Here is a 26918-nt window from a genome sequence, read left to right on the forward strand (position 1 = left end):
GCTGTGGCACTCACTGCTGCTTATCACCACACAGATGTGGAGGCAAATGCCTGATTAATGCTTAAACTCCTGAAGTTTGCTTTGCAGGAGGTGTCCAGAGAACAGGGCGAGGCGAGCTCTGATCCCATCTAGCGCACAACTACAACTCTTTCCTCCACTCCGTGAATGATGCGTGGATCTCCCAGAGCAGGGAGGAGAGGGTTACAACATGGAAAGCCGTCCTCAGATGCCCGAAGGGGCTCAGAAAGGTGCTCTGGGGGCAGACTGCCAGCAGGATCACTGCCTTCTGAATTTCACTCTTTTTTAAAAATCTCATGACCTTCCGCAAAAAGCCGAATGAAGAACCATCAGATGACCCAGCAATCACACTGCCAGGTATATGCCCTAAGGAGCCGCAAGCAAGGACTTAAATACTTGCTCATGCATGTTCAAAGCTGTTTCATGCACAAGAGCCAAAAGGTGGAAACACCCCAAGGGCCCATCGACAGATGAGCAGCTACACAAAATGGGCCCGATCCACATAATGGAATAGTATCCAGCCCTAAAAAGCCATAAAGGTCTGATTCTTGCTACAGCACACCTGAACCCAGGTAGAAGGACAATTATCCTGTGATTCCACTTACACGAAATGCCTGCAACAGGCAAATTCAGAAATAGAAAGACTGGAGGTTACCAGGGCGTGGGAGGAGGGGGAAGAGGACAGGAAAATCATTGCTTAACAGATACACAGTGAGGAAAAATAAATGACATATGTTATATTCTGTATATTTTACCACAATTTGAAAAATCCCACACTGGTCATGGATCATACGGCCAACTTTGTTCTCAACAGTATACCCTGGGCCGACTGATACTTACCTCTTCCTGGGATGCCTCTACTACCTCCATGTTTCCAAGTCATCACAGTGTTTTTTATAAAGACATGGAACCCCCTTTGAAGAAAGCCGTTTAGGAAGAGCACGAACCTTGGACGAAAACTACCTAGGTTCAAATACGGCAGCTTCTCCAAGAGCCCCATGACAAGTGTCATCTGTAAAGGGGGCAAAATAACAGCGTCCCCCTCTTCAGGTGGTGCAGGGGACTCGGCGTCATGGCGGGCGGGAGGTGCCCAGCGCAGTCACGACACAGGTTGGCTGACCTACACCTGCTTCCTCATCCCAGATGGCCCGATCTGGGCTGAATGCTGCAATGCCTGGGCTGAGAAAGAGCTCAACCAAATATAAATATAAACATAAGGACATTAGTCGTGATTTTTCCCAAGAAACGTACTTTGGGATTAGGCATAACATTTTAATCAAACATCGCTAACAGGACAGCTAAGCAACCTGGAAAGTGAACCTACCCAGCAAAACCACCAGTTTAGTCGGTATTATGAGAAAACAGATTTTTCCTCAGGTTTTCTTGGACCTGAAACATACAAGGAAACGGACAGTCCGGATCCGGGGACACTTCACCCTGCCTGGGGTCCGCGGGCGTTCTCACCCTCAGGAGGCCTGAAGCCACGCCCTCTTGTGCCAGTCCCAGGCCCAGATTGAGGGAGGGCTGGATCCTGTGATCTCTCTTGGTTCTTAGGCAGTTATTAAGTGGCATGAAAGGCAGTTTTTAAGAATACTCTTCCCCTCTATGCCTGAGTCATTACCTAGGAATGAGTCAGGAACTGAGGTGGTCTACTAATTACCTCAATCTTCTTGCTTTTCTGCATTAAATTGTAATTACTGTTCAGAGCCCTTTGAAATCTCTAGCCTTATAGGTAACCTCGTTCTAAAAAAAAAAAAAAAAAAAAAAAATCTGTGCTATTGTTTTTGGAAGGAATCAGATGTTCAAGACTATACACCCAAACTCCATTTTAAGGACAGATGACCTAAAAGAAGAGTTTCAACAACTTGCCCGCAGGCAAGACTGATGAAAAACCCCAGGCGTGAGGACAATTAGGGAGATGCAGTTACGCTTCAAGTCAACCTTTATCACCATAAATAATAACATCCACCCAGCCTGTGCCCACATACTAAGAGAAACAGTAACATGACTCTTAAATCACCTAAGGAAGGCTCAGCATGAGTTCTTTGGTAAGTAAGACCGACCCACAGAATACCGAAGGGCTTTGTTGGTCATTTTAATTAAAATGAGCTTTCTGTCCCATTTCATAAGTCTCTTTGATTTTGTTTTGGGTTTTTTTCCTTCTCCCTTCACTGGCCACCATTTCAAAACAAGCTAGAACACAGTGGACAAGGGCCAAAATGCCTGATCCATAAACAGGTAGAAAGAGCTAAACCGACAGCTGAGCGAGGCAGACAGAGCAACCATGGTTTATGGAATGAGATTTATGAAGGGGGAAAAAAAAAAATCACAGAAATAACAGACATTTGTTTGCGGAAACTTTCAAGTCTTGCTTTCTGGAAAAATACATCTTGGAAAACTTGACACTTTGCTTCTTCGTTAAATAAAGTAGCAAAGGGATGGGAGTCGGAGAGGGACATTTGGACATCAGGCTATCCACGCGGATCTCTGCTTTGGGGGAATGGAGGGTTCCCTCATGCCAAATGTTGGAGAAGAAGAATTCTTTTAAAAGTCTCTGCAGGTAAGAAAGAAAACCCATCCGTAGCAACCATGCTCCTGACTCTGCCCTGTTCAGGGCCCTGAGAAGGCCTGCACCAGCCAGAGTGCTTGGACTCGTGGTAGAGGTGGGGCTGTCGGGATCTGTGACCCCCCCCCAGGACTTCATGACCTGGGGCCTGGGGTGAGCCTCACACATAATTAGCAAGGCTTATGCTGTAGGTAACTATGTCTTCCCAGGAGATGAGAGATCGCTTTCCCTTTCAAGTCCCAGAAGCCCCTGGGGCTGGCTGGAAGGAAATCCTGAGCTAAAACGGTCTCCCCCAAATCAATGTCCAGCACCACAACTGCTGTGAAAACTCCTTACTAAATCCAGGTGGACCACCTTCGTTTTTGACAGAGTGACACCCCTGCCATACCCCAGGATACCCAGGCACGGCCACGGACTCTTCTCCGGAGAGAGTCCCAACAGGACCAGAAACACGCACTCATCACCATCAGCTAGCAAACGACGTCCCAAAGGTACAATACTCTCCCTTCTTTGCCCTTTTTTTTATAACAAAATTCACTTTATCTTTTTTTCAGATCCTCTTTTTTCATTAATCTCTACACTCAGTATGGGACTAGAACTCACACCCCCAAGATCAAGAGTTACACGCCGTGCCGACACGCCCAGCCAGGCACGCCTATAGCAAAATATACTTCATATTTTCGTTCCCCTGCACTCAAATTCCCATTCTCTTTCACTCCAGAAATGGTTCCAACGCAAAACAACAAAAATCCTTTGGTCATCTGTGCCTCCGCGCGCACAGGCAAAAGAAAGTTCCCCTACACAAGGTCCCCCACTTTGCTTTAGGAACCGGGGTGCTCTCCAGCTAGCAGAATGCGGCCCTCGGTAATTTACACTGAACTGCACCTGCTGAAAATCAAGCAGCATTTCCTCATCAGGCGCCCTTAGTCTTTAAGCGCATTTATAATCACTAATTCAGATTTGCAAAAAGCTCCTTACCCATAATGATGTTGGTCCTATTTATTTTAAGACCAGGAGTTTCTGGAGGCTCATCAATTCTTTCTACTTTTTACCAAGGCTGACTTAAGTGAGGAAACTTGTTAACGGCCAGGATTCTGACCACCGCTCTGACACTCCGGTTGTATTGAAATGAAATCATCGGAAAGACATCGATTATGTTCCCGAGAAGCATCTGGTGGTTAGAACCATCCCCAGGGCCACAACTGGAGTGGTTTTAAGTCCTCCTTTCCAAGCAGCAACCACCTGTAAATCTCGGGTCTTACCGTCTTTTACAAAGAAAGCCAGCCGACCTCCTTAACCTGGGGTAAGCACCAATCTCAGAGCAAAGAGACAAAGCAGCCTCCTGCCTCCTGCTCCCACCAACAAGGAGTCGTGGAAGAAGGGCCACGTGTGTCTCTTTCCACAGCGTCCGAGGCACCCACCTGGCAGCAAACGTACCTCACACCTGTCACACACGCCAACTGCCCCATGTCTGCGCTTAGAAATTGACTCCTAGGCTTTCCCCGTTGCCCTCTGGGTTTTGGCTTCTGAATGTTTTTAAATGGTAGAACAGAAGTCAGCCATTTTTTTTTTTTTTAATTTATTTATTTGACAGAAAGAGATCACAAGTAGGCAGAGACACAGGCAGAGAGAGAGGCAGAGAGGAGGAAGCAGGCCCCCTGCCGAGCAGAGAGCCCGATGCGGGGCTCGATCCCAGGACCCCGAGATCATGACCCGAGCCGAAGGCAGAGGATTAACCCACTGAGCCACCCAGGTGCCCCCAAGTCAGCCATTTTAGAAGAAGAAAACAATCCTTTTAAAGATGAGAACCGGGGGCGTCTGGGTGGCTCAGTGGGTTAAAGCCTCTGCCTTCGGCCCAGGTCGTGATCCCAGAGTCCTGGGATCGAGCCCCACATCAGGCTCTCTACTTAGTGGGGAGCCTGCTTCCCCCTCTCTCTCTGCCTGCCTCTCTGCCTACTTGTGATCTCTGTCTGTCAAATAAATAAATAAAATCTTTAAAAAATAATAATAATAATAAAGATGAGAACTGGGTAGAGTATTTCAGAAAAGGGCTCTAGGGTACGTTTTGGTGGAGAGGAGGCCCCTGAACCACAGCAGCGCTGAGGTGAGGGCTCACACGCCCTCTCACGTGTCATCAGTGCTGTGGACACATCTATAGCAGGAAAGTCCATCCACCAAGAAATCCTCTTTGACCTGGTTCTTTGGAACCCGGGGTCCGCGCGAGAGCGCCCCCCTGCAGGCTGCTCAGCCGGCTCTGGCTGATCCCAGGTCTCCCGATGTCCGTGACCTTGGGGAATTCATCTCCTCCCTAATGATCTGCTGAATAACAGAAAACAGCCAAAGTGCTTGGAGGTCACTTCCATTAGGTTACCAAAGGCTGGGACTCCTGCCTTCTTTAAGTGCTCCCTCTTCTGGTCTCCCCTCCCGGAGGGGTGACAGCTACCACATAAAGAGGCCCATGGGACAAGCAACTGAGGACAGCCTCCAGCCCACAGCCAGCGAGGAACTGAAGCCCTCAGCCCAACAGCCTACAAAGAAGTGAGTCCGACAACCACGGGAATGAGACCGGGAGCAGGTCCTTCCCCCCAACCGACCCCACAAATGAGACTCCAGACAAAACTGAAATCTTAGTACTATGAGAGACATCCCCGTGGAAGGCCCAACTAAGCCACACCTGGAAACTGTGAGATAATAAATGTTGTTTAAAGCGACTGTGCCTTGGGGGAATTTGTTACACAGTAATAGGTAACTAATACACCGACTCATGTTTTCCATACGCATCAAAGAATGTCACAGTCAAATTCCTTATGCCTTCCTCACATGCTACGTTCCTCAAGGCCTCCCTTTCCAGGGTAAATGATGTAGAGACTCCATTTCTCTTCCTGAGACATCCTTCCTTCAAACTCAGCCCAGGATCCCTTCCTGACCTCTGATATCCGTCGCCTCCGGAAGAGCCAACACCCTCTCTCCCCGCACACCCACAGGACAACATGCTCTTCTGACTTCGGCCTACTCAGATCACGGCTTTCTGGTCTACCTTCCCTACCGCACGAGGAACCCCCGTGAGGTGAGTTGGGGTTGTGCTCTGCCCAGAACCTCAGATGGGCCTGCCCCCAAGGATGTCATCCCCACCACTGACTGGATGAACAAGAGCTTGAACAGGCATTTCCAAGCCTCTTTAGGAAGGTGGCTGTCAAGGTCCACCTCCCCCGGTGTGAGGAGACTACAGCTTCTGTGATGGGCTCTCCAGAGCCTGGCAGACAGAGGAAAGAGATCCTGTCACCACGGAAGCATCCTGTCCGCATACGCACTATTTCATACCCAGGGTCTAGGCCAAGTCCATCCATACTCACACATCCCACTCAAACGGGGCAAGTATACTCACGCTTCTCCGATTCTGCTTCACCTTCAGTTTTACGGACCCAACTTCCTACTCTTCCATTATTAAACTCTTCTCGCATAAAGAACAATGCAAACGGGACTATGCTTTTAAAGTACACTCGAGTCCAGGAAAACGGTTTTAAAATATCCACCGTGAGGGGCACCTGGGTGGCTCAGTCAGTTAAGCATCTGCCTTCGGCTCAGGTCATGATCCACATGGGTCCTGGGATCGAGCCCCGCACTGGGCTCCCTGTTCGGCGGGGAGCCTGCTTCTCCCTCTCCCACTCCCCCTGTTTGGGTTCCCTCTCCCGCGGTCTCTCTCTCTGTGTCAAATAAATAAATAAAATCTTAAAAAAAGAGAGAGAGATAGAGATTCATAAAAACTTAAGAAACAGAGCATTTTGAAATTCTACCTTATAGCCTCCGATGCGATGTTCCTGCTTAAACTCCTTTCCGTTCTTCAGCCAGCGCATCGCTGGTGTTGGATTCCCCCCAGCCGGACAGCGGAACTTGACGGTATTGGCCGCAGGGACAGCATGAAGTCGCTTTTCCATCTTTTCTGTGTTGGTCCAGTACGGAGCTCCTGGGGTGGAAAACAAGATTACGATGTACAGAGAAGGAGAGCTTCATTTCCATAACAGGGGAGATAATGTTACTTTGTATGTGAGCGAGCTGACATGCTCAAAAATCTCCTGGTAATATTTACATTAGGAAAAAAATTTTCTGAAGTCTAGCAGATGGCCTAGCAGAAGTCCCTGGAGAGAGACTGCTTGGTAGTTTGTGTCTCTTAACAGGGGAAAAGTATCTGAGGTAACTTCTCCCCCTTGTTCCCAGTCCCAGAGTATAAATTCACAGCGAATCGTGTTTTCAAATGCGACTTTACATGGACAGTGTCAACACATAGGTAACTAACAACAGCCGAGTCCTCCAAAATGTATCCTTTTAAATCACCACACCTAGCAAGTGATCGCATACACACACAAGGTGTGCTCGAAGCCAACTCAGCCACGGAAGCTGTAAGGGACAATCAATAATAGAATTTACCATTCTAAGATGAGAAATCATTCAGGAAGGTAACATTAATTTCCCAGGACTTTATATGACAAACCAAAAAGCCCTATCACTAATTACGTTTTAATTTTTTTTAAATGAGCAATGATTTTTCAGTGGTTGTGAATGCCATAATTCTACCGCCGTCTCTAAACAGGAAAATCTTAACAGAAGGCTATCGATTTCATGTTCTATGAAGGTGAGCCCTCTAAATGACCTGCAAAGTTATGGATACAAGTGATTCTTTAAACTCACAAGATAACTTTTTAAATTCCCAAACGAAGGACATTTTATCTAAGTAAGAACCGCAGCATTGACCCAGAATACCATCGTAAATTCTTCATGCCTGCCAACAGTCAGCACTGCTGACTGAGGGCTTATTTGAAAAACAGAGCTCTAAAAACTCTTACATGTTTAGCATATTAATCCTGACACGAATCTGATAAGAAGGTATTATTATAATCCTTGTGCACAGACAGGGAAACTGAGGCACAGAGAAGCTACAAAGTTAGGAAGAGGTACAGGCAGGTTTGAGGCAAGGCACTCTGATTCCAGAGCCCACTGTCTTTGCCCCTACTCTCCAAGGCTGGTAAGAACCAGCTTCTCCAAGGGGTCAAAATCCATACTTTCAACCACTCCGATGTTCAAGACCGGAGTCCAGTACAGCCAGCCCTTGCCAGAGGTGTGCTGCCTTCTCGATGACGGCCCAAAAGTTCCACTGAAATCTCGTATAGCTATTCAACTTTTCACGTGTGTGTTTCTGTCTTAGCAAACTGGTAGCCGAAATCTCCCTAAAGCATCTATCAACAGGGGGCCTTGTACATTCTAGAACATTCTAGAACAGTGAAATGCTAGAAGCCTGATTCATAACGTGTTTACTGCTGATGAGGGTCAGCCTGAGCAGCAGCACACACATTTCACAAACCAGAAACAAACACGTCCAGGCAGGGGTTTTGTCTCTGATGCGGATTAGAAGTCTCCTCTATTCTGTGGATGGCACAGCCTGCTCCCGGGAGGGGGTCACAATCCCCTGCCCTTAACAGCCAGACTCCCATGGCAGAATGAGGAATGGGAAACAGTGCATTCAAAACACCTACCCCTGTTTGCCTCACCCTTGCTCTTAAAACCTGACTATAAAAGGTGGAGCTGAGATTTCTTAACAAGGGCATGCCGAATCTTCTTTATCCTTGTTTATCTAAGCATCAGCGTCGATGTGGATGGTGTCTACACGATGCCAAGACCGTGCAGGCAAGGCAGAGCCGAGGTGGTCGGTCCCGTGTGCCAGAGAAAGAAAGGCCAGAGCAGGGGCAGGGGGAGAGCCAAGGGAAGAACAACGGGGCTGCGCACTTTCATCTTGAAACCAGTTGTATCTGCAATAAGTAGGCAACTCGGTAGCCATTTGGCTTTGGGTGTCAAATGCCCATAAACACACCCATTCTTTTGCGGGCTCACCAGGGACTACTTGATTGCTATTCATCACAAGACTCCCAGGGCCTGGCATCTACTGGAACAATTTCAATAATCTTTCATTTTAAAAGCTTCTACTTAGAAAAATCCATCCACAGCCACAGCCACTAAAAAGAAACCATTAAGAGCACAAAATAAATAATGAGCTTTGTCACTACACAAAGACTTTTATAAATCTGACCGAAATGAAAAGCATACCTCATGCTGTCAGGTGTCCATACTCGTGTCATTTGTTTAAGTAAACACAATGGCCTATTCATATGAATTAGCTAAATATTAATGTAGTAACTCTTTGAGATAGCATCAATTAGGGCTGAGCTGGTCCTCTGGAATGTCTTTTTATTTTTTTTCCATATAAAAGGAACCAACAGATATGTGTTTCAATTCTATGAGGCAGGATTTTTATGTTCCCTAAAATGCTAAAAAGTAGGATTTAGTGGAAGGACCTGGGAATGTTGCTGTGTTCCCCAATCACGGAGCAAAGCTGTCCGGGAGGCAAGAACTCACACAGGGATCGCCCCAGACCACATGAGCCCGTACGGGCCTGGCCTGTGGCAACAGCACCCTGGCAGCCAGCACCTTTGTCTTGGCACCTAAGGAACAATTTAAGGACAAGAGTGCAAAGAATTTTGCTGGAATTTCTGGCAAGAAGCCACTTCCCTGGGGTAAAATTTCAATCGTTAAAACTGCACCTATAAAATCTGCTCGTGCAATAGAAACGCAGGGCCATGAAGCAGGGTAGGGGCAGCCGGCTTGTCACCTGAAGTCACAGAGATGCCAGGTGGGCGGGGCACTGTAAAATCTAATCAACCAAGTCAAAACCCATCACCTACACGTCTCGGGCTCCATCGGCAAATGCCTGAAAACCGTGACTTGACGGAAAAGCTGTCGAGCCGAGTTTTCCGGGTTCTCTGTGGGGGCAGTGCTGGGCCACCCCAACACTCTGCCCAGTCCCACTCACATCACACAGGACAACACGCTTCTGTGACAAGGCTTTCTTCTAAGATTTTGAGCTTACACATTAAAAAAACTTTTTTAATGAGCATGATGTTGGAGGGGAGGAGTTATTATTTTATAATGGTTCCTCCTGAAATAAACTAGTTTTATGTGAAGACTGAAGAACGTGGAAGGTCTAGAAAAATACTGAGACTGTAGAATTAGGCCTCACTGCGCTTTCTTGATCAGCGGCCTCGTGTCCTCCGCGAACTTTGTACTCGGTGTTTTCTGCCATTTTTGCAGTCTGGATACGTGGGAATGCTAGCCATCTCCTCCCACCCCACTCCCCAACACACGCACACCCCAAGAACAACAATGCAGCTGGTGAGAGACCAGGACCAGGCTCCTTTTTTCAAACCATGGCTGGTGAACCGTGTTAACTCTCATTTGCAGAAGGAACTCACCGAACGAATTAACAGTTTACAAAAGCGAGATGGCCCTTGCATGTAGTAGGTGTTCAGTGCAAACATCGCCTCAACAACTTTATAAAAGATGAAACTTGTGTAGGAGTGAGTTTAAAGTCAATCCATAGAAAAGGAATGGTGATACAAATCTCGGACGGCACAGAGAAACAAATTCCACTAAGTCAGAGGTGAATAAGTTGACCTATAGGACAGGTGGGTCCCTTCTGCTCTGACATTCTCAGATCTTCTGATGTAACATGTAGCAAAAGAATGATGCTCTCTTAGTCATGAAAGAAATACGAACAATGAGCTTAAAGGAAGAGTGAAACCCATGGAAAAAAGTAAGTAAAGGAATCAAGGCTTGGCATTCCATCAAGGAATATGATACCTATACTCGATATTATTTTCCACCCTGAAACAGTTATTGTATATTAGTGAAAATGCTATTCGGATTTTACTTTAATAGGGCAGTATCCTCTTAAGATGTGCTGGTTAAACAGAGATGTAGAATCCCACAGAAACTTCCTTCAACGTTCCTTCCACCCACCACCTCCATCCCGCACTGAAGATCCATCATATCCTTCGCTGGGCCTCTTCTCTGTCATTTTCATGGTTCTGTCACCAGGATGGCTCCATACTGAAATGTATCGCCTTCAGGGTCTGCTGACCAGCCACAGTACAGCACCTGGAGGGTACAGCCTGAGTCGTCTTCAGCGCATGGAGTAGGCACTCAAGGGTTTATTGAATGGACAGATGGATGGATGGATGGACGGACAGACGGAGGGACTGACAGACAGATGGATAAATGTACAAGATGGACAACTGCTAAAAGCTTGAGCTACAAAATGAAGGAGCTGAACTGAATGTTCTGATAAGGTTCCTCCCCGTCCTAACATTCTGTGCAGGTATTCCAGGCAGATATCGATCGTGTCAACACACGGTAGGATTAGAGGGTTTCTTGTGACCGTGCCATTGAAAACATGGGCTGCTCCCCAAGAAGCCCTCACATGCCCCAGAATATATGCCAACATGGACATCTACGGTTTATGGTCTCCTTTCTTTCTGAAATCAAAAAGAGAACACAGTCCAGCAGTTTAAAGGAAAAACATGGAGTCATATTACCACTGTACCAAGAGGCCTCAGTGACCGTCTGGTCCAACGGCAGGTCTGATCAATGTCACCCAGAAAGGTCAAGTGATCCGATCTAGGTTGCATGGCCAAGGCCGGGCTGAGGCAAGACCCAGGCCTCCAGCTCCCTGGACAAAGCTCTTTCAACCCCTCCAGGCTGCCCTTTGAACTCTCCCATGGTAATTAAGTCAAAAGTTCAAGATTTATGTGAGCTGTGGATGCTGATGACTGCCAACTGTATTTTTATTGATGCAAAAATAAAAAAACACAGCCTGTTTCAGCTCCTAGATTAAGTCTCACAAACTCCCTAAAGCCCCACTAAGGCCTCTGTCTTAAGTCTATAATTAGGGCCTTTAAAAATATCACTAATCAGGACATTTGAATGCTTTGACCCTGACCGGGGTGGGGGTGGGAGGAGGTCTCTGAGCGCCAACCCCGTCCTCCACGAGACTGGGTTCATCTGTTTTCAGTTTTGAATAAACTCGAAGAAAACAAATACAACAAAATACAGAGACATAAGTGAGCGTGTGGTTATGGGGTCGGCAGGCTTTATTGGAGAATCTCATTAAAAACAACAACTTGCTGACCAGTGACACATTTGATAAGAAACACATTAGAACTCGCCAGGCAAGTGACCCTCCTTTGAAATGCCTGAGTCTACTGGGAGACCAGCTGCCCCATGGGAGTTCTAGGATCTGCCTTCAAAAGAAAACCCTCCACTTACTGGCTGTGCTGGATGACCACAGGGGAGGCCAAGAAAGAGATAATTCAACCCAACCTTCCGAAACAGAACACCATCCCTGGTTTTTGTGATAAAACACCCAAACCAATTTAGGGTGAGGTTTTCATTATGAAAGAATGTCAAAAAATTCAGGAAGGCTGTGTGCTCTGGGTATTATTATTATTATTATTTATTATTATTATTATTATTACTATTATTTTCAATTCCTGGAAACTGCAACACAACATTTACCAACTTAGATATAATCTCTACCAAGTAAAAAACTCAGAGCAAAGGTGACGGTGAACTGTTAATTATCAGCAGGTTAAGCACGAAAGGAGTATGGAATCTCAGGCCGAGTTCCTTCATTTTCCCCGGCCGGTTCCAAAAACATTGCCTTTCTCCCTGACACAGAGTCTGAGAACCTGCGGCTCTCAACAGGAATGAAACCGAAATAGGAAACTGCCTTGTCAGGGCGCCTGGGTGGCTCAGTGGGTTAAAGCCTCTGCCTTCGGCTCAGGTCATGATCTCAGGGTCCTGGGATCGAGTCCCCCATCCGGCTCTCTGCTCAGTGGGGAGCCTGCTTCTCCCCCCACCTGCCTCTCTACCTACTTGTGATCTCTGTCTGTCAAATAAATAAATACAGTCTTTAAAAAAGAAAGAAAGAACATTGCCTTGTGTCTCTCTGCACTCAAGAGAAAAAAACCACTCCAGGAGCAAAAATCTTGATCGAGATGCCTCGCTATCACTTCTCTCTAGTTCAGCAGTTAACCTGAACTTTGTCAATCCTGATCTTCCCGAGAACTAAGTCTCCAGCTCTTCAGAAACATTAATCACTTAAACACCCGCTTGAGGTAATAAAAATCACTCGAGGAAAAAAAATGGACATGCACATCTACTTATTAGCTGCCAGATAACCCATTAAGATACCTGCACCTAGGGGCGCCTGGGTGGCTCAGTGGGTTAAGCCGCTGCCTTCGGCTCAGGTCATGATCTCAGGGTCCTGGGATCGAGTCCCGCATCGAGCTCTCTGCTCTGCAGGGAGCCTGCTTCCTCCTCTCCCTCTCTCTGCCTGTCTGCCTGCTTATGGTCTCTGTCTGTCAAATAAATAAATAAAATCTTTAAAAAAAAAAAAAAAAAAGATACCTGCACCTAGGGGAGGCAAGGTTATGCTTTCCCTGCTGAAGTAGAAACTCTGAACCTTTCAAAACCCTCAACCTGGATCCATTTCAAAAATCAGCATCTGAAATTACAACTTTCAGAGCGAGAAAATCTGTTTCACTACAGGGGCATACGTAAACGGCGTTATTTCCTGGCAGCCAAGCTTGTAATGACATCACAGGATTGCTCCGCTCGGGGAAACGTCTAGGGATGGTAAAGTGTGAGGTCATCAGCTAGTCAGCTGCTAAAATATGACCTGAGAATGCCCTTCCCATCTGCGATGGAAGGACTTGACTTAAAAGGCAAGAGAAAAGTCAGGTCAACCAGATCAGCCCATTGCAGGGATTTTCAAAGCGTGGGCAACAGGATGCGAATAAATGCTGGATTTTAAAAAGGGTCGTATGGTCAGTGAGTTTGGAAAACCCTGGGAAAAGCCAAAATTAAACAGATGTTTTATCACTGAATGCTGCAGAGTTTGTGTTATGCTTACGGATGGACACTGTAAGTCTCTGAGAAAGGGTCATAGGAGGAGGTATTTTTTTCAAATTCATTTCAAAATCCAACTCCTTCTTGGCACAGAATTATTCTGGACTAGGGTTCCAAAGGGATATACTTTGGGAAACACCAGCTTGTCCTCTTAAGGCACAGACCAGACCTGAGCATTACCACTTGTAACCCGTAGAAGACGTATGTGAGGACTGTAATTTCACAAACTATTCCCTGAACATCCAGGCGAGTCCTTGCCTCCCAAAGTGGTCTAGCAGGAAAGGCGGGTCTGAGACACGATGCGATGCTGCCCATGATGCCAGAAAACAGGACACATGAACTTTCAAGATCGAGCCACTCGGTCTGCTTGTGTAAGCAAGGAAATCTCTATAGGGAAGCCCATTTTTGAGCTGAGCTGGGTCTTGTACGATGCTGTGAGAGTTAAGGTCAACCTAAATATTGCAAAATATCCCTATAAAAAAATCAGACCTACTTGCATGGCCAAAATTCAACAATCCTGCCTTAATTTGGAGCTTATCTTTGCCACTGTCCCTGACTACCATGCTTTTTGTACTCCATACAAAAGTTAAGACCTCCACCAGGCAGATAAGCTCGCTTTCTTACAGCTAACCACCCAAATTAGATAAACAAAATCTAGCATACCAGCAGAGGGAATGACCTGCCATATATTTTTCAAGCCATCGACTGCAGAACAACTACCAACCCCAAAAATGGGAGAGGAAAAAAAATCTCTGAGATAAGCCCAGAAATGGGACTGCCAGCCCAGGGTCCCTGGAACATCATTTGTTAACTTCACTGAAGAGGAACTTTCAAACACACCCCAGTGGCATTTCCAGACAATCAAAAGGCACCAGAGGAATCAGTTTGGACACACGGGTGTTTTCCAGGTGGCTGAAAATGCATGGAATTCGGTGCTTCGACAATTTTCCCTATTAATCAGGTCAGGCATTTGACACTGGAGGTGGCAAAAAATTGTTTTAATGGCAACATCCCCTTCCCCGCCTTGCCAATTACCCTGGCCATGGCATTCCTCTGTCCACACAGGCCACAGCTGCTTAATCTCCGCTGCCCCAGGCTGCGCCTGTGAATCAGACCAGCCTAATCACACTAACAGATGGCAGAGGCCAAGTAGCCAGCTAAGAACTGCTATCACTTTAAATCGCATCTAATGTTTCACAGGCACCAAACACAGGCAGCTCCCGACAGCACTATCTCCCTGGTACAGCTAACACCGGCCCTTAATCACTGCACAGCACCCATCGCGGGGCAGACTTGGTGTCATTCGAGAGCTAATTACAAAGAAGCCTGGTCCCAGGGTGAAGGTATGGCGTCCCTTCAGTGCGTTCCACTCTCTGGCCCGTCTGCACAGGCACCGGGCAGTTGGGACTAGTGTTCAGGAGGAAAGCCTGGAGCTCCGAGGCAGGTAATCCTTCCCAATCGTCAGAAAGAGGGTCGGTTCAGTCGGTCTACTTGTTACGTAACCTATACCTTGCTGTTACATTGTACCGCGTCCCAAGGATTGCAGGTAACCTCCATCAGACTTGGTTCAGCGGGACAGTGCAGCGGGCAATCATGCTAACATAACCCAGCTGCCGCCAGGGCCGATATCCCAAGAGTGGGCCCCACTTGGGGCTATAAACAACACCGCGCCCCCTTCATCACCCTGGGGACTGGGAGAGGGGCACTGTGACTCGACATGCAACTGATCTACAAGTAAATGGCAGTTTTGCCTTTTGCTCGCTGAATCGTTAACTTCCAATCAATAACACAGGAATAATGCCTTTCTCTACCTTGTGGGATGCGGTGGGGGCAGAGGGGGGGATGCTCTGCCCGAGCCAGCAACCAGCACAGAGTCTGCCCAAAGCAGGACCTCCAAAGCAGGTTCTTTTGTATCCTCCCCTGTAGAGCCAAAGAACTAATAACAGGGAATGAGTGATGTCTTCTGATGCACCAGAGTTTCATTATTAAATGGTAATAATAACTTTGTTAAAGGGTTGGTACAAATCACAGCAGAAGACAGTTTCACTCACCCACTGTTTTATAAACAAGAGCTCTAACGGCAAACTCCTGCTCAAGGCACATCGACATGTAAGAATCCCTAAGTCAGAGCTTATCATTCTTCACGGGACAGGAGAATCACTCCAGGAGTTTCTAATTCAGTGCGTCTGGGGTGGGGCCTTGCCATTTTCATTTCTGGTAAGTTGTTAGAGATGACGCTGATGTTAGTGGTCCAGGCCCTAAGCCTTTTTCCGAAACAGGGAAAACTATAGACCAAAATATTTTCCTTTTTGCCTAAGCTGCCAGGAGACTCAGGGACAAGTGCAATTCCCCACTTAACACATTCTTCCGGGTCCCTGACAGTTTCAATTTTTCTCATCTTCCCTGAAACAGCCCTGGGCCTCTTTTAATAAGTGTCGTATTATTTAGGACTTGTTTTAAATTTATGAAACTGACGAAAATCCTTTTGGAAAAATGTAGAATGTAACACCCGAGGGAAGAATGCCGGGGACCCGTCTAAAATCACTCTGGGAACACGCAAGCCGTGTTATCGGAAAGACAACAAAGGCTCTATTTTACCTTCTTTCTTGAACAAACGCAGACACTCTTCTGAGCGCTGTACAAATACAAACTCAAATACAAACAAAATCCTCATTAACCCCAATGGACACTGGGTCTATTCCCGTTTTACAGTTGAAGAAACTGAGGCACAGAGGTAAATTACTTGCCCGAGGGACAGAGGTAGAGAGGCCACGTGCTTCTACACCAAGGCCACCCACGTGTCACTGCTAGCATTAACTGCCTTCACAAAGCAAACGGCACGTGCCGGCCCCCTTCTCTATCGGTCTGCAGAGTAAGGCACACTACTCCCCTTACTTCCGCTCGGCACGCAGTAATGTTTAAAAAGGCCCTGGTTTCCCAACCTCAGCCCTACGGACATCCTGGACCAGATCCCTCTTGGTCACGGGCGGTCCAGGACACTGCAGAAGCCCCCTGGCTTCCATCCACTGGATGCACTGGCATCCCTCCTCCCCCTGTTGGGACAACCAAACACTGCCCAATGTCCCCAGGGAAGGGAGGAGGAGGAGAAGCCCCCCAGCGGAGAACCCCCGAGTGAAGCCCTGCACAGTCCCAGGACACCAGAAGATGGTATTCGGTTCTACTCGGGTGATGTCCCCAAATAGTGAGAAACCAAAGAGAAAAAGAAACTCAAGGAAAGGAAAATCGTGACGGCTTTCCAGAGAGAGCGGCTTTCTGACACAGTAAGAAAGAACAAACGGTAGAGAAAGGTGTACAGGAGCAATGGTTTATTCTCAGAATTCGAAAGTCGGGAGAGCAGACACAGCAGAGCAAAGGCGAGGCTGCAGGACAGACACGGCATCCGGAAGAACGGACGAGATGACAGGTTAGAGTCCGGACTTCCCACCAGGCTCTGCTCACTCCGGAACCTTCTGAGGCGGCCACTACTTACTCTTGTTGTTACTGTTCTCACTGACAAAATCCTCGGAGCCGTCTGTGTCGTCCTCGTCATCTCCAGATGAGATGGCATCTGTATTCAAAAGAATATAGCCATGGTTGTGTTTGTGCGAAGCAAAAGGCTGTAATCACGTACAACTCGGTCCTTCTAGAGAGGGCCTTCCTCAACCCGGGAGCCCACGCAAGAGTCCGAGACCGTGCTTAGCGAAGATGGTTTTAATGGCTTAAATGTTCTCTCCGTGATGACAGTTGATCTGCATTATGATTCGCAAAGCTTTCTGCTTTCACGTTATTTAAACATGCTGTCAAGCTGGATATATATCGAAGCTAGATTTTTAAGCTTCAAACAGCATTCAGGTCCCCAACAGATTGACTGATTGTGTTGTGATGCGTCCAAAGAGTCTTCCCAACACCACCTTTCAGTTCTCAGGATCCCCTTCAAGAAGGGAATCTGTATTTAGTCCCAAGCCCAACTTAGCCCCTGTGTGGCCTTCCATCCATCCACTGACTTCTCAAAGCAAACCTTTAAACTCGGCCACACAGGGGGACCATGCAGTTCCCCTTAACTGCATGGAGGAAAAATCAAGAAGGAGAGAAACTCACATTTTAATAAAAGGAATCAGAAATCTTCCCCCATCAAATTTCAATCTTGGGTTCTACATGCCAAGGATGCCAGTCCCATGGCAGGGGTGGGGGGTAGCGTAGGCGGGGAATGGGAGTTGAAGATGCGTTTTTACTTCTACAAGAGTGGACTGTCTTAGAAGGGAAATGTTACTTTGCACACGAGAATCCCGTCATTTTTAACGACCAGCCTCTGTGATCGAGCTGGTCCCGTGGAAGCACTTCAGAAACAGATCAACAGCAAACTATAAAGCTCTGTGCGTGGCATCCAATTAGCGGCTCCCGCTATGACTTCGCTCATCCAATATGATTTGACCCACAAAACAGCTACAAAGGGGAGAGAGCGGAGGTCCCGCGGGCCAACTCACCTGTGACATTCACCATGAAGTAGACAGCCTCGCTGTCTACCGGCCTAGCCGCCGTGCATGCATAGAGGCCGGAGTCTCTAGGCGTGGCACCTTTTATCTGCAAGTATTCCCCAGTAAGCACTGTCCTATTGTTGGGCCCCAAGTGTACCCCATCCTTAGTCCAACTGATCGTGGCGGCATCTCTCAACGGACAGCGCAACTCTAGCGACTCCCCGGGCGCGGCCACGTAAACTTCAGGTTGGGAGATTTGGTATTTGGTTGGCGGCTCTGCAGAAAGGTAGGAGAGAGAAGACGGAGACAGATGGGAAGGAGGAAAAGGAGTGAACGTCCAACAAAGGTCAGTGGCGGCCCGTTTATTCCCAGGAGAGGCTGTTGTTGGTTTGCAAATGGCCCGGGCAGGCATTCACCGCTGCCCACGCCCGGGAACCCAGGAGACAGCCTGGTGCACAGAGCAGACTGAGGGTCCGAGACGGGGACCACAGGAAGCGCCCAGCAGAAGCGGCCCTGCTGGGTCTGTGTGAGCTGGACGGCTGTAAACACACACCCGAAACCCAGCATGGAACGATATCATAAGAAAACTTTTCAGTCGATTGCCAGTCCCAAGTCTGCCTGCAACTGCCACACCTGGCAATTCTATTCCTGTGGCATTTTTTCATTCGTAGGGATGTGTGTTTTATCATTTTTTTTTATTCAGGGCAACTGCACAGCTGTGTGTCTATACCTACACACACATACACAAGTACACACACACACACACACACACACACACACACCCCTGTATTTATTTTTGCTAGACTCTGTTGTCACAAAGCTGAGCTTCTTACAATGAAATAGCCTCAAACTCAAGGGAGACAAGGGAGTCCTTCTACAAAACTCTCAGGCTCAGATTGCTTTGCTGGTCTGGAGACCTAACTCTGTGCTGGATAAGCTGGAACATGCTGTTTTTCTTCACACCGAAAAGATCAAAATGCCCGTCCGAGAGGCGGTCTCCATATCGCACTCAAATCGATCTGGAAACAAACCTACTGAGCGTTGCGCACCCGAGCCTCGTGCCTCGGACACTGCAGGACCCGTCCCCACCCGCCAGCTCCCCCGACACATCCTGGGTTCCAGCCCCCTCAGGCCTCTAACTTTATGTCCCTTTAGGGGTCCTTCCTCCCTCCCCTCCCCATTTACCCAATTCATGCTTCAAGGCCCAAATCATCCTGTTGGGTGGGAGCTTGTCATCCGTCCCCCAGGCCTGGGGTGACGTGGATCTCCCCTCCCTGTTCACCTGCCTGCTTCGCCCACTTCTGGGGAAGCACCACGGATGCCATGGCCGCGTCCTGTCTTCTGGGGAGACAGCGAGGTCTAGACGGAGGCCTCAGGTCCTGCCTGAGGGTCCCGCCCTGCCTCCAGGCATACACATGGAAGGGGCCCGTGCTGACCAGGACTGCCGGCACCAGATGTGCAGGGCAAGAGGGGCCGGTACAACGTGCGCAAGGAGAGGGGAGATGGAGCCACAGGCCGGAGCTGCTGGCTGGGACCCACGAGGACCCATGAATGGGCTTTCATCCCTCACAATGGGAACTGTGAATGGTACCCAGAGTCCCAGGCCCAGGAACCCAAACCTCCCAGCTCTGGGATGGCTCCAAATCTGGGCATCACGAGGCAGCTGTTTTGCCCTTCTGAGCAAAGTCGGGACCAAACTCCCACGTAACAAGGGAATAAAGTCGCTTCGTGCCTTCGTTCCATTGTTGAAGGAAGAGGGAAGACCGCGTGCCTCTGCTTCTAGAAATTCTCCACAGCACCTCCATCAACAGCCAACATGGGAGGCCCAGGGCTCCCCAAAGGGGCACCTCCAAAAGCACACGTGCCGAGACGGGCCCAGACGCCGAAGAGGATGTGGACATAAAGGGACAGCCGCAACAAAATAGAAGAAAATAGAAGTCAGGTTTACCATGGACAAACCTAGCCGGCAGCAAGGGCAGAAAACCCCAACTCGCAGGCACATTACATCTCCCAAGTAAATCTGTTTTCCTCATTCAACACGTGCTGAACACGTACCACGGGCCACACTTTAGCCTGGATGCTTGGGAAGCAAGGGGGCGCAAGAAATCCTTTGCAACACGGGTGGGACCTTAATTACAGCGGAGGCGACCGGCAATAAAGAGAAAATCGGCCAAAAATAGAAAGTACGGGAGGTGGTCTCAAGGGCCAGGAAGCCCAAGCCAGCAAGACAGCAGCACCAGCACAGACGGGGGGAGGACTCGTCCCAGAGCGGGAGCTGGCAGACTGCGGCCCCCAGGCCAAAGCCAGCCATCGCCCGTTATTGTAAACAGAGTTTTGCTGGCTCGCGGCCACGCTCGTTCCTGAAGTATTGTCTGGGGCCGCAGTTGTTACAATGGCAGAGCGGACGAGTCCCAACAGATGCCCTCCGTCCTGCAAAGCCTTGCCCTTTACAAAACGTTTGCCAAGCCCCGTTGAATGGGCTGTTCGAGGAAGGCTTCCCTAGGGAGTGAAGGGCAAAGTGGCTTTTGAAAAATGCCGCTAGGAACGTAGCTGGGAGGTCCTCAGGCCACACTTCCTGAGGCTGGTCAAGTCCTAATGCAACTGAACTGCAGGACAAAGAGAGAGACCTTGAACTCTGAAGCCTGGCCAGAAAAGGGGAAGGAGGAAACATGTAGGCGAGAGGAGAGCGGAGAGGAGGAGAAAAACTACTTTGGTTTGGCCACAAATCTCAGCCTCTGCCCCACTTGCAGCAGCCTGGAGCCCCTCAGGGCCCACAGTGTCCCAAAGGACGGCTGGCCCACCCCTTCCACAGCTGGTCAGAGCAAGGATCAGATGCCCTTTGGTTCCCTATAACCGACCAATAATTACTGAAAAGCACCCGCAACGTTAGAGTGAATTTACACGGGATCAGCCTGGGTCATGAAATGATCAGTATCGGTGAGGCCCACATGGCCTCATGCGCACATCACTAAGCATATTCCTCTGAGTCAGAGCTGGTCATCCAGAGACGACGGACGAGGGGGAGCTGGACCCAAACCATGATGTTCCCCTCTCTCTTCAGGAGAGATGGGACCCATGCAGCCAGCCTGCCTCTACCCTGCCCCTCAGGTCAGAATGATGTCCCTAATACAGGCAGGCAGGGAGATGCACGCACACTGCTTTAAAAAAAAAAAAAAAAAAAGGTAAGCAAGATACTTGCATTTATGATACAGAAAAATCTCTCCCCTGACCAAGGTAGAGCCAGGATTTCCCTGTTTTTAAAGGAAAGCATTTTCACTGAGAATCCTTTGCCTCACCTGAAATATGGAAACCACTAAGGCTCACCAAAACCACAGGGGCATGGACCATGTGACCAAAGACACAAGTATCCTTCCGGTCGTAGAAGGGACAGGGCACAGGAGGCCTCAAGGGCAGGGACCGTGTCCTGTTTGGGGCTGGACACACAGGGGCTGCTTGATAAATGGGGACCATCCTGCCCGAGAAGAGGATGGAGCCCTGAGGCCCAAGTCCACTCCATTCCTGCTTACCTCCGCATCCCCGGCCCCTCATCCACTGACGAGCGAGCGAGAAGGCCCAGATAACACAGTGTCCCCTGGGAGGGCCCAGTGAGCCGACCAGCAGGAACCTCATCCTCCCGCCTGTAACTCGCTGGGCCCCTGACAGGCACTGCTGCTGCCTTCCTTCCGCTCCTGCCAGAGGATGCTCAGACAAAACCTGGATTGGCGGATCTCCACAGGACACAGGACGGTTTTACAGACGGGCTCCCATCTCCACAGAAGAGGACTTACACTAAAAGTGGTTTTTCTTCCCATTGAAACCAGGTCAAAACTGTCACCCAGTGTCCCAGTTAGGTGATAAGCTCCAAGATAGTAAAATAACTCCCCCAAAGATATCAATAATGATGTCCATCCATCAGATGAAGCCACCTCACTGACCATGAGTCTGACCGTGACTACCGCGTGGGACATTCAGAATGCACGTGCTTCTCCCTCACCGGAGCGATCCGTTCACACAAAGCTCACCCGGGCTGTGTGAGGCCCAGCAAGACCGGGGTGCATGCCAGAAGGACTGAGATGGGGGGTGAGCAGGGGAGAGAAGGGATGCCGTACCGGTCCACTGCTCCCAGGAGCAACCCTGCCCACCTGTGGGTTCGGGCATCGGACACCTCGGGACAAGGTGCCAAGGACATGGGTGCTTTGTCTGGAACCCCAACAGCTGGCTCCATGGGGGCCACTCTGTCCCCACCCATCCCCAAGAGGCCAATCCGGGCTGGTTTCTCTTCTGTGCCTGAATCCTACAGGTGGCTTTCTTGCCCATGCCAGGCAAAAACGCTCCCCGAGTGCTCTGCCCACACCTGCACAGGTATCTCTCTCACCCCAGTCCTCGGACACCAGTGATGACGCGGCAGTGATGCTCCAGCAGCCTCTCTGAGGTCGGTCCACTTCCACGGACACAGCCAGGGCCGTCCCCGGACTCCAACCGTGGCTCGGTCCACTCTCTAACACATGACCGTCCACACAGGGCAAAGTATTCCCCGGGGGAGATTTAAACAATACCTTTTATAGTCATATTAACATTTCCTGGATTTGGGGTTTTGTTTTGTTTTGTTTTTCGGGTGCCACAGCTTACTTTTGACCTTTCTTGTGCAGAGCAGGGGCTGACATCCCCGTGGAACGCACAGTCCAACGCTGTTCCTCATCTGATCCCGCCAAATCACAACGGGGGTAGGCTCCAGAAGCCACTGTGCTGCACACCAAATACTCTTTCAGGGATGTCCCCAGACAGACACAGAATGTCCCCGCCTGTCTTTCATAATGTAAGTTCACAAAGAAGTAAGAAAGCGAGCAGACACACACACTAGCGTTGGGTACTGTCGCTGTGACCTAAAACCGCTAAGCAGGTAGGCGGGCGAGGTGACGTCCGGGGAGGGCTCTCCGTGCTGCTTTCTATGACCCGCCCGCACACAGTGGGCACGTGAATTTCAACTTTCTCCCCAGAAGTTCCAAACCCTGAGAAGTGCCAGCGGCAGGAGGTCTCACTGCTTCTCTATAAAGTGACCACTGGGAGGTTAGGAACTGGAAGAGCGGGCACGCCCGCAGCGGTGTTCCCCGAATGCCGTCTGTGCGATCCCCGCCGTGGGCCACCCCCCACTGCCCTCAGGAAGGCCTCGCGCCCTCACCCCTGGGGAGCGGAGGGGCCTCATCGGGGCAGAGAAGGAAACTGAGGCAGGGGTCATGAACCGTCGGAGTGACACTGCACTGATGTCACTGGCCCCAGACCAGTGTTGACCTCTGGGTAAACAAGCCGAGGGAAGCAAATCCTGGCTGACTGTGCCCAGCGGCCTGGGGAGGGCTAGGGAGGGTGGGGGGGACATCCCGCTAAAGTCAGCAAAGGGCCATGACTTACACGCCTTCACCGCGCCTGTTCCTGGTCCCTGGCCAGTGTCACCAGCAGGACCGCCTGGGGACAAGCGAAGCGGGGCGGGCGTTTGGAACAGTAAGCTATTTCAGGTAACGCTGTATGTTGCCAAACCAGCCATAGCAGCAATTCAGACTGTCACTTTTTATAACGTTTGCCTATAAACTCTCCCGTGTGGTTTTTGAAATGGCGCCCAAGTGCAAACAGAGAACAGATGGGAAGCCCACATCTCGCCCCGTCCAATCGCTTGCGGAGCGCGGACGACAGATTTAAACTGTTCCGGGCGAACAAAGCGGCTTATGCCAGCAGGACGACGACGTCACACGGCACAGAGTCAGCCTCTGCTGGGGTTTCCTCGGGACGGTGGCTTTTCACGAGCCAAGGTGATCACGGCTAAGAAACAGGAACCCCGGCTTCGAGGATGCGGTGGGGTGGCCCCCGGAAGGCAGCCCCCCGCACTCCTCCCTCTCAGATTCCCAGGGGCACCCAAGCCCCAAACATATTCCTCCAGAAAGGGTTTTAAAAAGGTAGAAAGAGCAAGAACTGGGGAAACAGATCCCCCACTCTCGACCCCCGGGTGTGGACCTGGAGCGGAGGCCCGGCGGGCGGCAGGGTGCGGGGACAAACCCGCGCCCCTCGGCACAGCTCGGGGCTCCCACGGGAACTGTCGCACCAGCCCCGGGGGCAGGAGTAGTAAAACAGCCTGGGTTTCCTGGTGCCCTCCCAGATACGGCACCGCCCCATACAAGAGAAATAAACATCACCGCCGTGCGGCTGCCAGCGTCGGGACAGAAACAGCCACAGAACACTGCAGCGTCACAGTGCGGGCCACACATGGAAGTAAGTGGCGGCTGATCCTGTCCGTTCTGGTAAGCCTCCACTCGCCCTCCTGGTCTTGGAGACGGCCTGAAGCCGCCACACCGTGGTCTGGGTACGAAGTTTTAACTGGCCGGTACCCAATTTTCTGTCCACAGGAATGGACGACTAAGCCCCCTCGTCTCACACAGGACTCCTGAAGCATTTTCACAAGCAGGACCGGAGGGAGTCGGGACAGTGGAGACCTGGGCACCATGGCCCACTTTCCTGTAACTACAGAGGCTGATGGCACCAGATCGGCCCTCCTGGCACCGACACTCACCACCGGGAAGACATAAAGGCACCAGGGTCCCCACCCCCCAGTGACATCAGAAACGACGGCCCCCGTGGGCCCTACTACGGGAGCTCTGCAGACACACAGCCGGTGAAGGCGGCAGCGGCGGCGGCGGACCTGGCTGTTTCGGCTGAGCCATCCTCCAAGCTTCCCCTCTACAAGATCAGACTTGCAGAAGACGAAAAGCCTGACATCAAACGGAGACCTTATAAGGCAGGGGCACTACTTGTTCTTTAAGAGGCAGGAGGGAGAGGCAAATAGGCCGCACAGCACAAAGACGAAAGCTCCCTCCCTCGAGAGATGCTGCCAGCAGGAAAACGGGGGACACACAGAAGTCAAAGCTACGGAACGCAGATACGTAACCAGGCTGAAAGGCTGCAGATTTCTCTTTCCGACCAGAGAGGGTCGGAAAGAGAAATCTTTGTCGGGGTGTCTTATAGACACACGTCAGCGCTTCAAACTCCCCTTGTCGGTTCCACGGGGCCCGTAACAACGGCTAATAGCTACCTCTGCCACAGTAGCTCGCCTGTTCCAGAAATTCTGGACTGGCTCACATGCTTCATGATCGGATGGGATAATGGCATATGGTCCCAATATGGTAACCATTAAAAATTATATATTTAGGCACACCCCTCATATAATTTCGGTCTATCGCTGAGAACCATGGTGAACAGCTTTCCAAGTTTGAAAAGAAATGATGCTGTTGCCCCTGAGAAAATCAAACTGGAGAAACCGCCAAGTGCCAAGGAAGGCCCATCTGAGGGGTCATTACTATCCCCCAAGATTTGGACCAAAGGTGGAAATATTCGCTCCCTGTCTTACTGTATCTCCTCCTCCTTTTGATCCTGACGTTCCGGGATATTACCCATCACGTTCTCCAAAAGGGAGGGGGACACCAAAAGGAGGGTTTTTACTCCCTGGTCACGACACCTGCATCAAACCCTCACGTTCAGGACAGCAGAATGTCCACCGGACCCCCAGGACACAGGCACCAAACAGGCCCCTCTGCCTCAACTCCCTGGGAGCTCTGCTTGAGTGAGAACCTCCAAACTCAGCCCCCTCTGCTCAAAAAGCATATCCCAAGCAAGCCATTAAATTATCCGAAGCAGAAACCAGCCCCACAAGTTCTGTCGCAGTAGCCCACAGCCCCGGTCTAGTATACAACGAGGAGTCCATTCTCTTGGCCGCCAGAGCCCCCTGCCTTCTGGAAACACATTTGCCAGACACAAGAGGAAGGGGCACTTCTCAAGATCTTCAGGGCTTCCTTAGACATACTGCTGGTGTCCCTGCCGGCTGACCCAGACTCCTGGGAACTCTCTCCCCACGGGAAGGCTTCGCACTCACTGTATCAGGAAGGGAACTGGGGGCCGGGGCGCAAAGCTTCACGAGGAGGTAAAGGAAGGAAGGAATCCTCGGGATTTGCCGGACGTTTATCGACACAATCTTTAAGATCAGGAGTGGCCTTGCAGGAGCACCGCCTCTAAAATCAACACATCATCTGGTTCTGAAAACCCCATCAGCCCCCAAAATGTTTTCAGCACCTCCCAGTCCTGACTATGGCACAGCCCTCTTCCTCGTATAAAGGGGTGAAGCCACCTTCCTAATCAGATGCTCCTGGGACTCCCACAGCTGGTCCCCGAGGCCCTTCCTGGTGTCCTGGCATTCAGGCTCTGATCCCATCTCGGTCCCCGCCCCAGTGACTCTTCGGAAAAGGACACGCCGGAGACGCGAACACACCCAGACCCAAGACCCAGTCTGCCACTTAAAACCTGTGCGCCCGGAAACAAACCTCTCAGCTTTTGTCATCACTTCCTGTCTCTTCTCCTGCAAACCAGGAACAGAATAAAACGGAGAGCGGGCGGAAAGCATCAAGCTCAGGCTGGCCCTCCGCAGAAACACGAATGGATGCGCCAGTAGGAAGGCAGACCTTCCAGCCGAAACTCGGCTCCTCGGCGGCAGCGGACAAAGCACAAGAGCAAGGAAAGCCACCTAACCCGGTGTTCTCCGCATGGAAGGCTGGGGACGTAACGCAGCAGAGGGGAGCCTCCTACTATATTCCGGGCGCCCTAACATGTGGTTTAGTGTTATTTGTCTATAGTGGCATTCTTTTTTTCTTTTTTTAAGATTTTATTTATTTATATGATAGAGATCACAAGCAGGCAGAGAGACAGGCGGGGGGGGGGGGGGGGGGGGGGCCCCCCCCCGCGCAGAGAGCCCGATGGGGGGCTCGATCCCAGGACCCTGGGATCATGACCTGAGCCAAAGGCAGAGGCTTTAACCCACTGAGCCACCCAGGCGCCCCTACAGTGTCATTCTGTTTTCTGCTCGTGCGCATGTGTGAGTTCCTAACCACAGAGCCCTGCGGTGTTCCTGGCTTCCTGGGACCTCTTCCTCCTTCCACACACCCCGTGTCTGCGAATAGGTGCCAAATCCCACCCCGGCACCGGGGCTCCCTGCCCTGCCCTCTGTTCCCCTCCATCTCGGCAGCTCTTCCCAC

The 26918-nt window shown here is 50.2% G+C and overlaps 1 protein-coding gene across 6 annotated transcripts in view; it reads right to left on the bottom strand.

Annotated features, from left to right (window-relative positions):
* FGFR2 (fibroblast growth factor receptor 2) overlaps positions 1-26918 on the bottom strand; it is a 103241-nt gene that overhangs the window by 57610 nt on the left and 18713 nt on the right. For 3 of the 6 annotated variants that reach the window (XM_059398717.1, XM_059398716.1, XM_059398715.1), the window contains exons 3-5: positions 17863-18129; positions 16869-16946; positions 6379-6548 (exon numbers count right to left, since the gene is read on the bottom strand). In XM_059398717.1, coding sequence (XP_059254700.1) covers positions 6379-6548; positions 16869-16946; positions 17863-18129 — 515 coding nt within the window. The remainder of the gene's footprint in view (positions 1-6378; positions 6549-16868; positions 16947-17862; positions 18130-26918) is intronic. The other 3 variants (XM_059398719.1, XM_059398718.1, XM_059398720.1) reach the window with 2 other exon arrangements.

Source organism: Mustela nigripes, chromosome 4 (assembly GCF_022355385.1).
Source record: "Mustela nigripes isolate SB6536 chromosome 4, MUSNIG.SB6536, whole genome shotgun sequence".
Lineage (NCBI taxonomy): Eukaryota > Metazoa > Chordata > Mammalia > Carnivora > Mustelidae > Mustela > Mustela nigripes.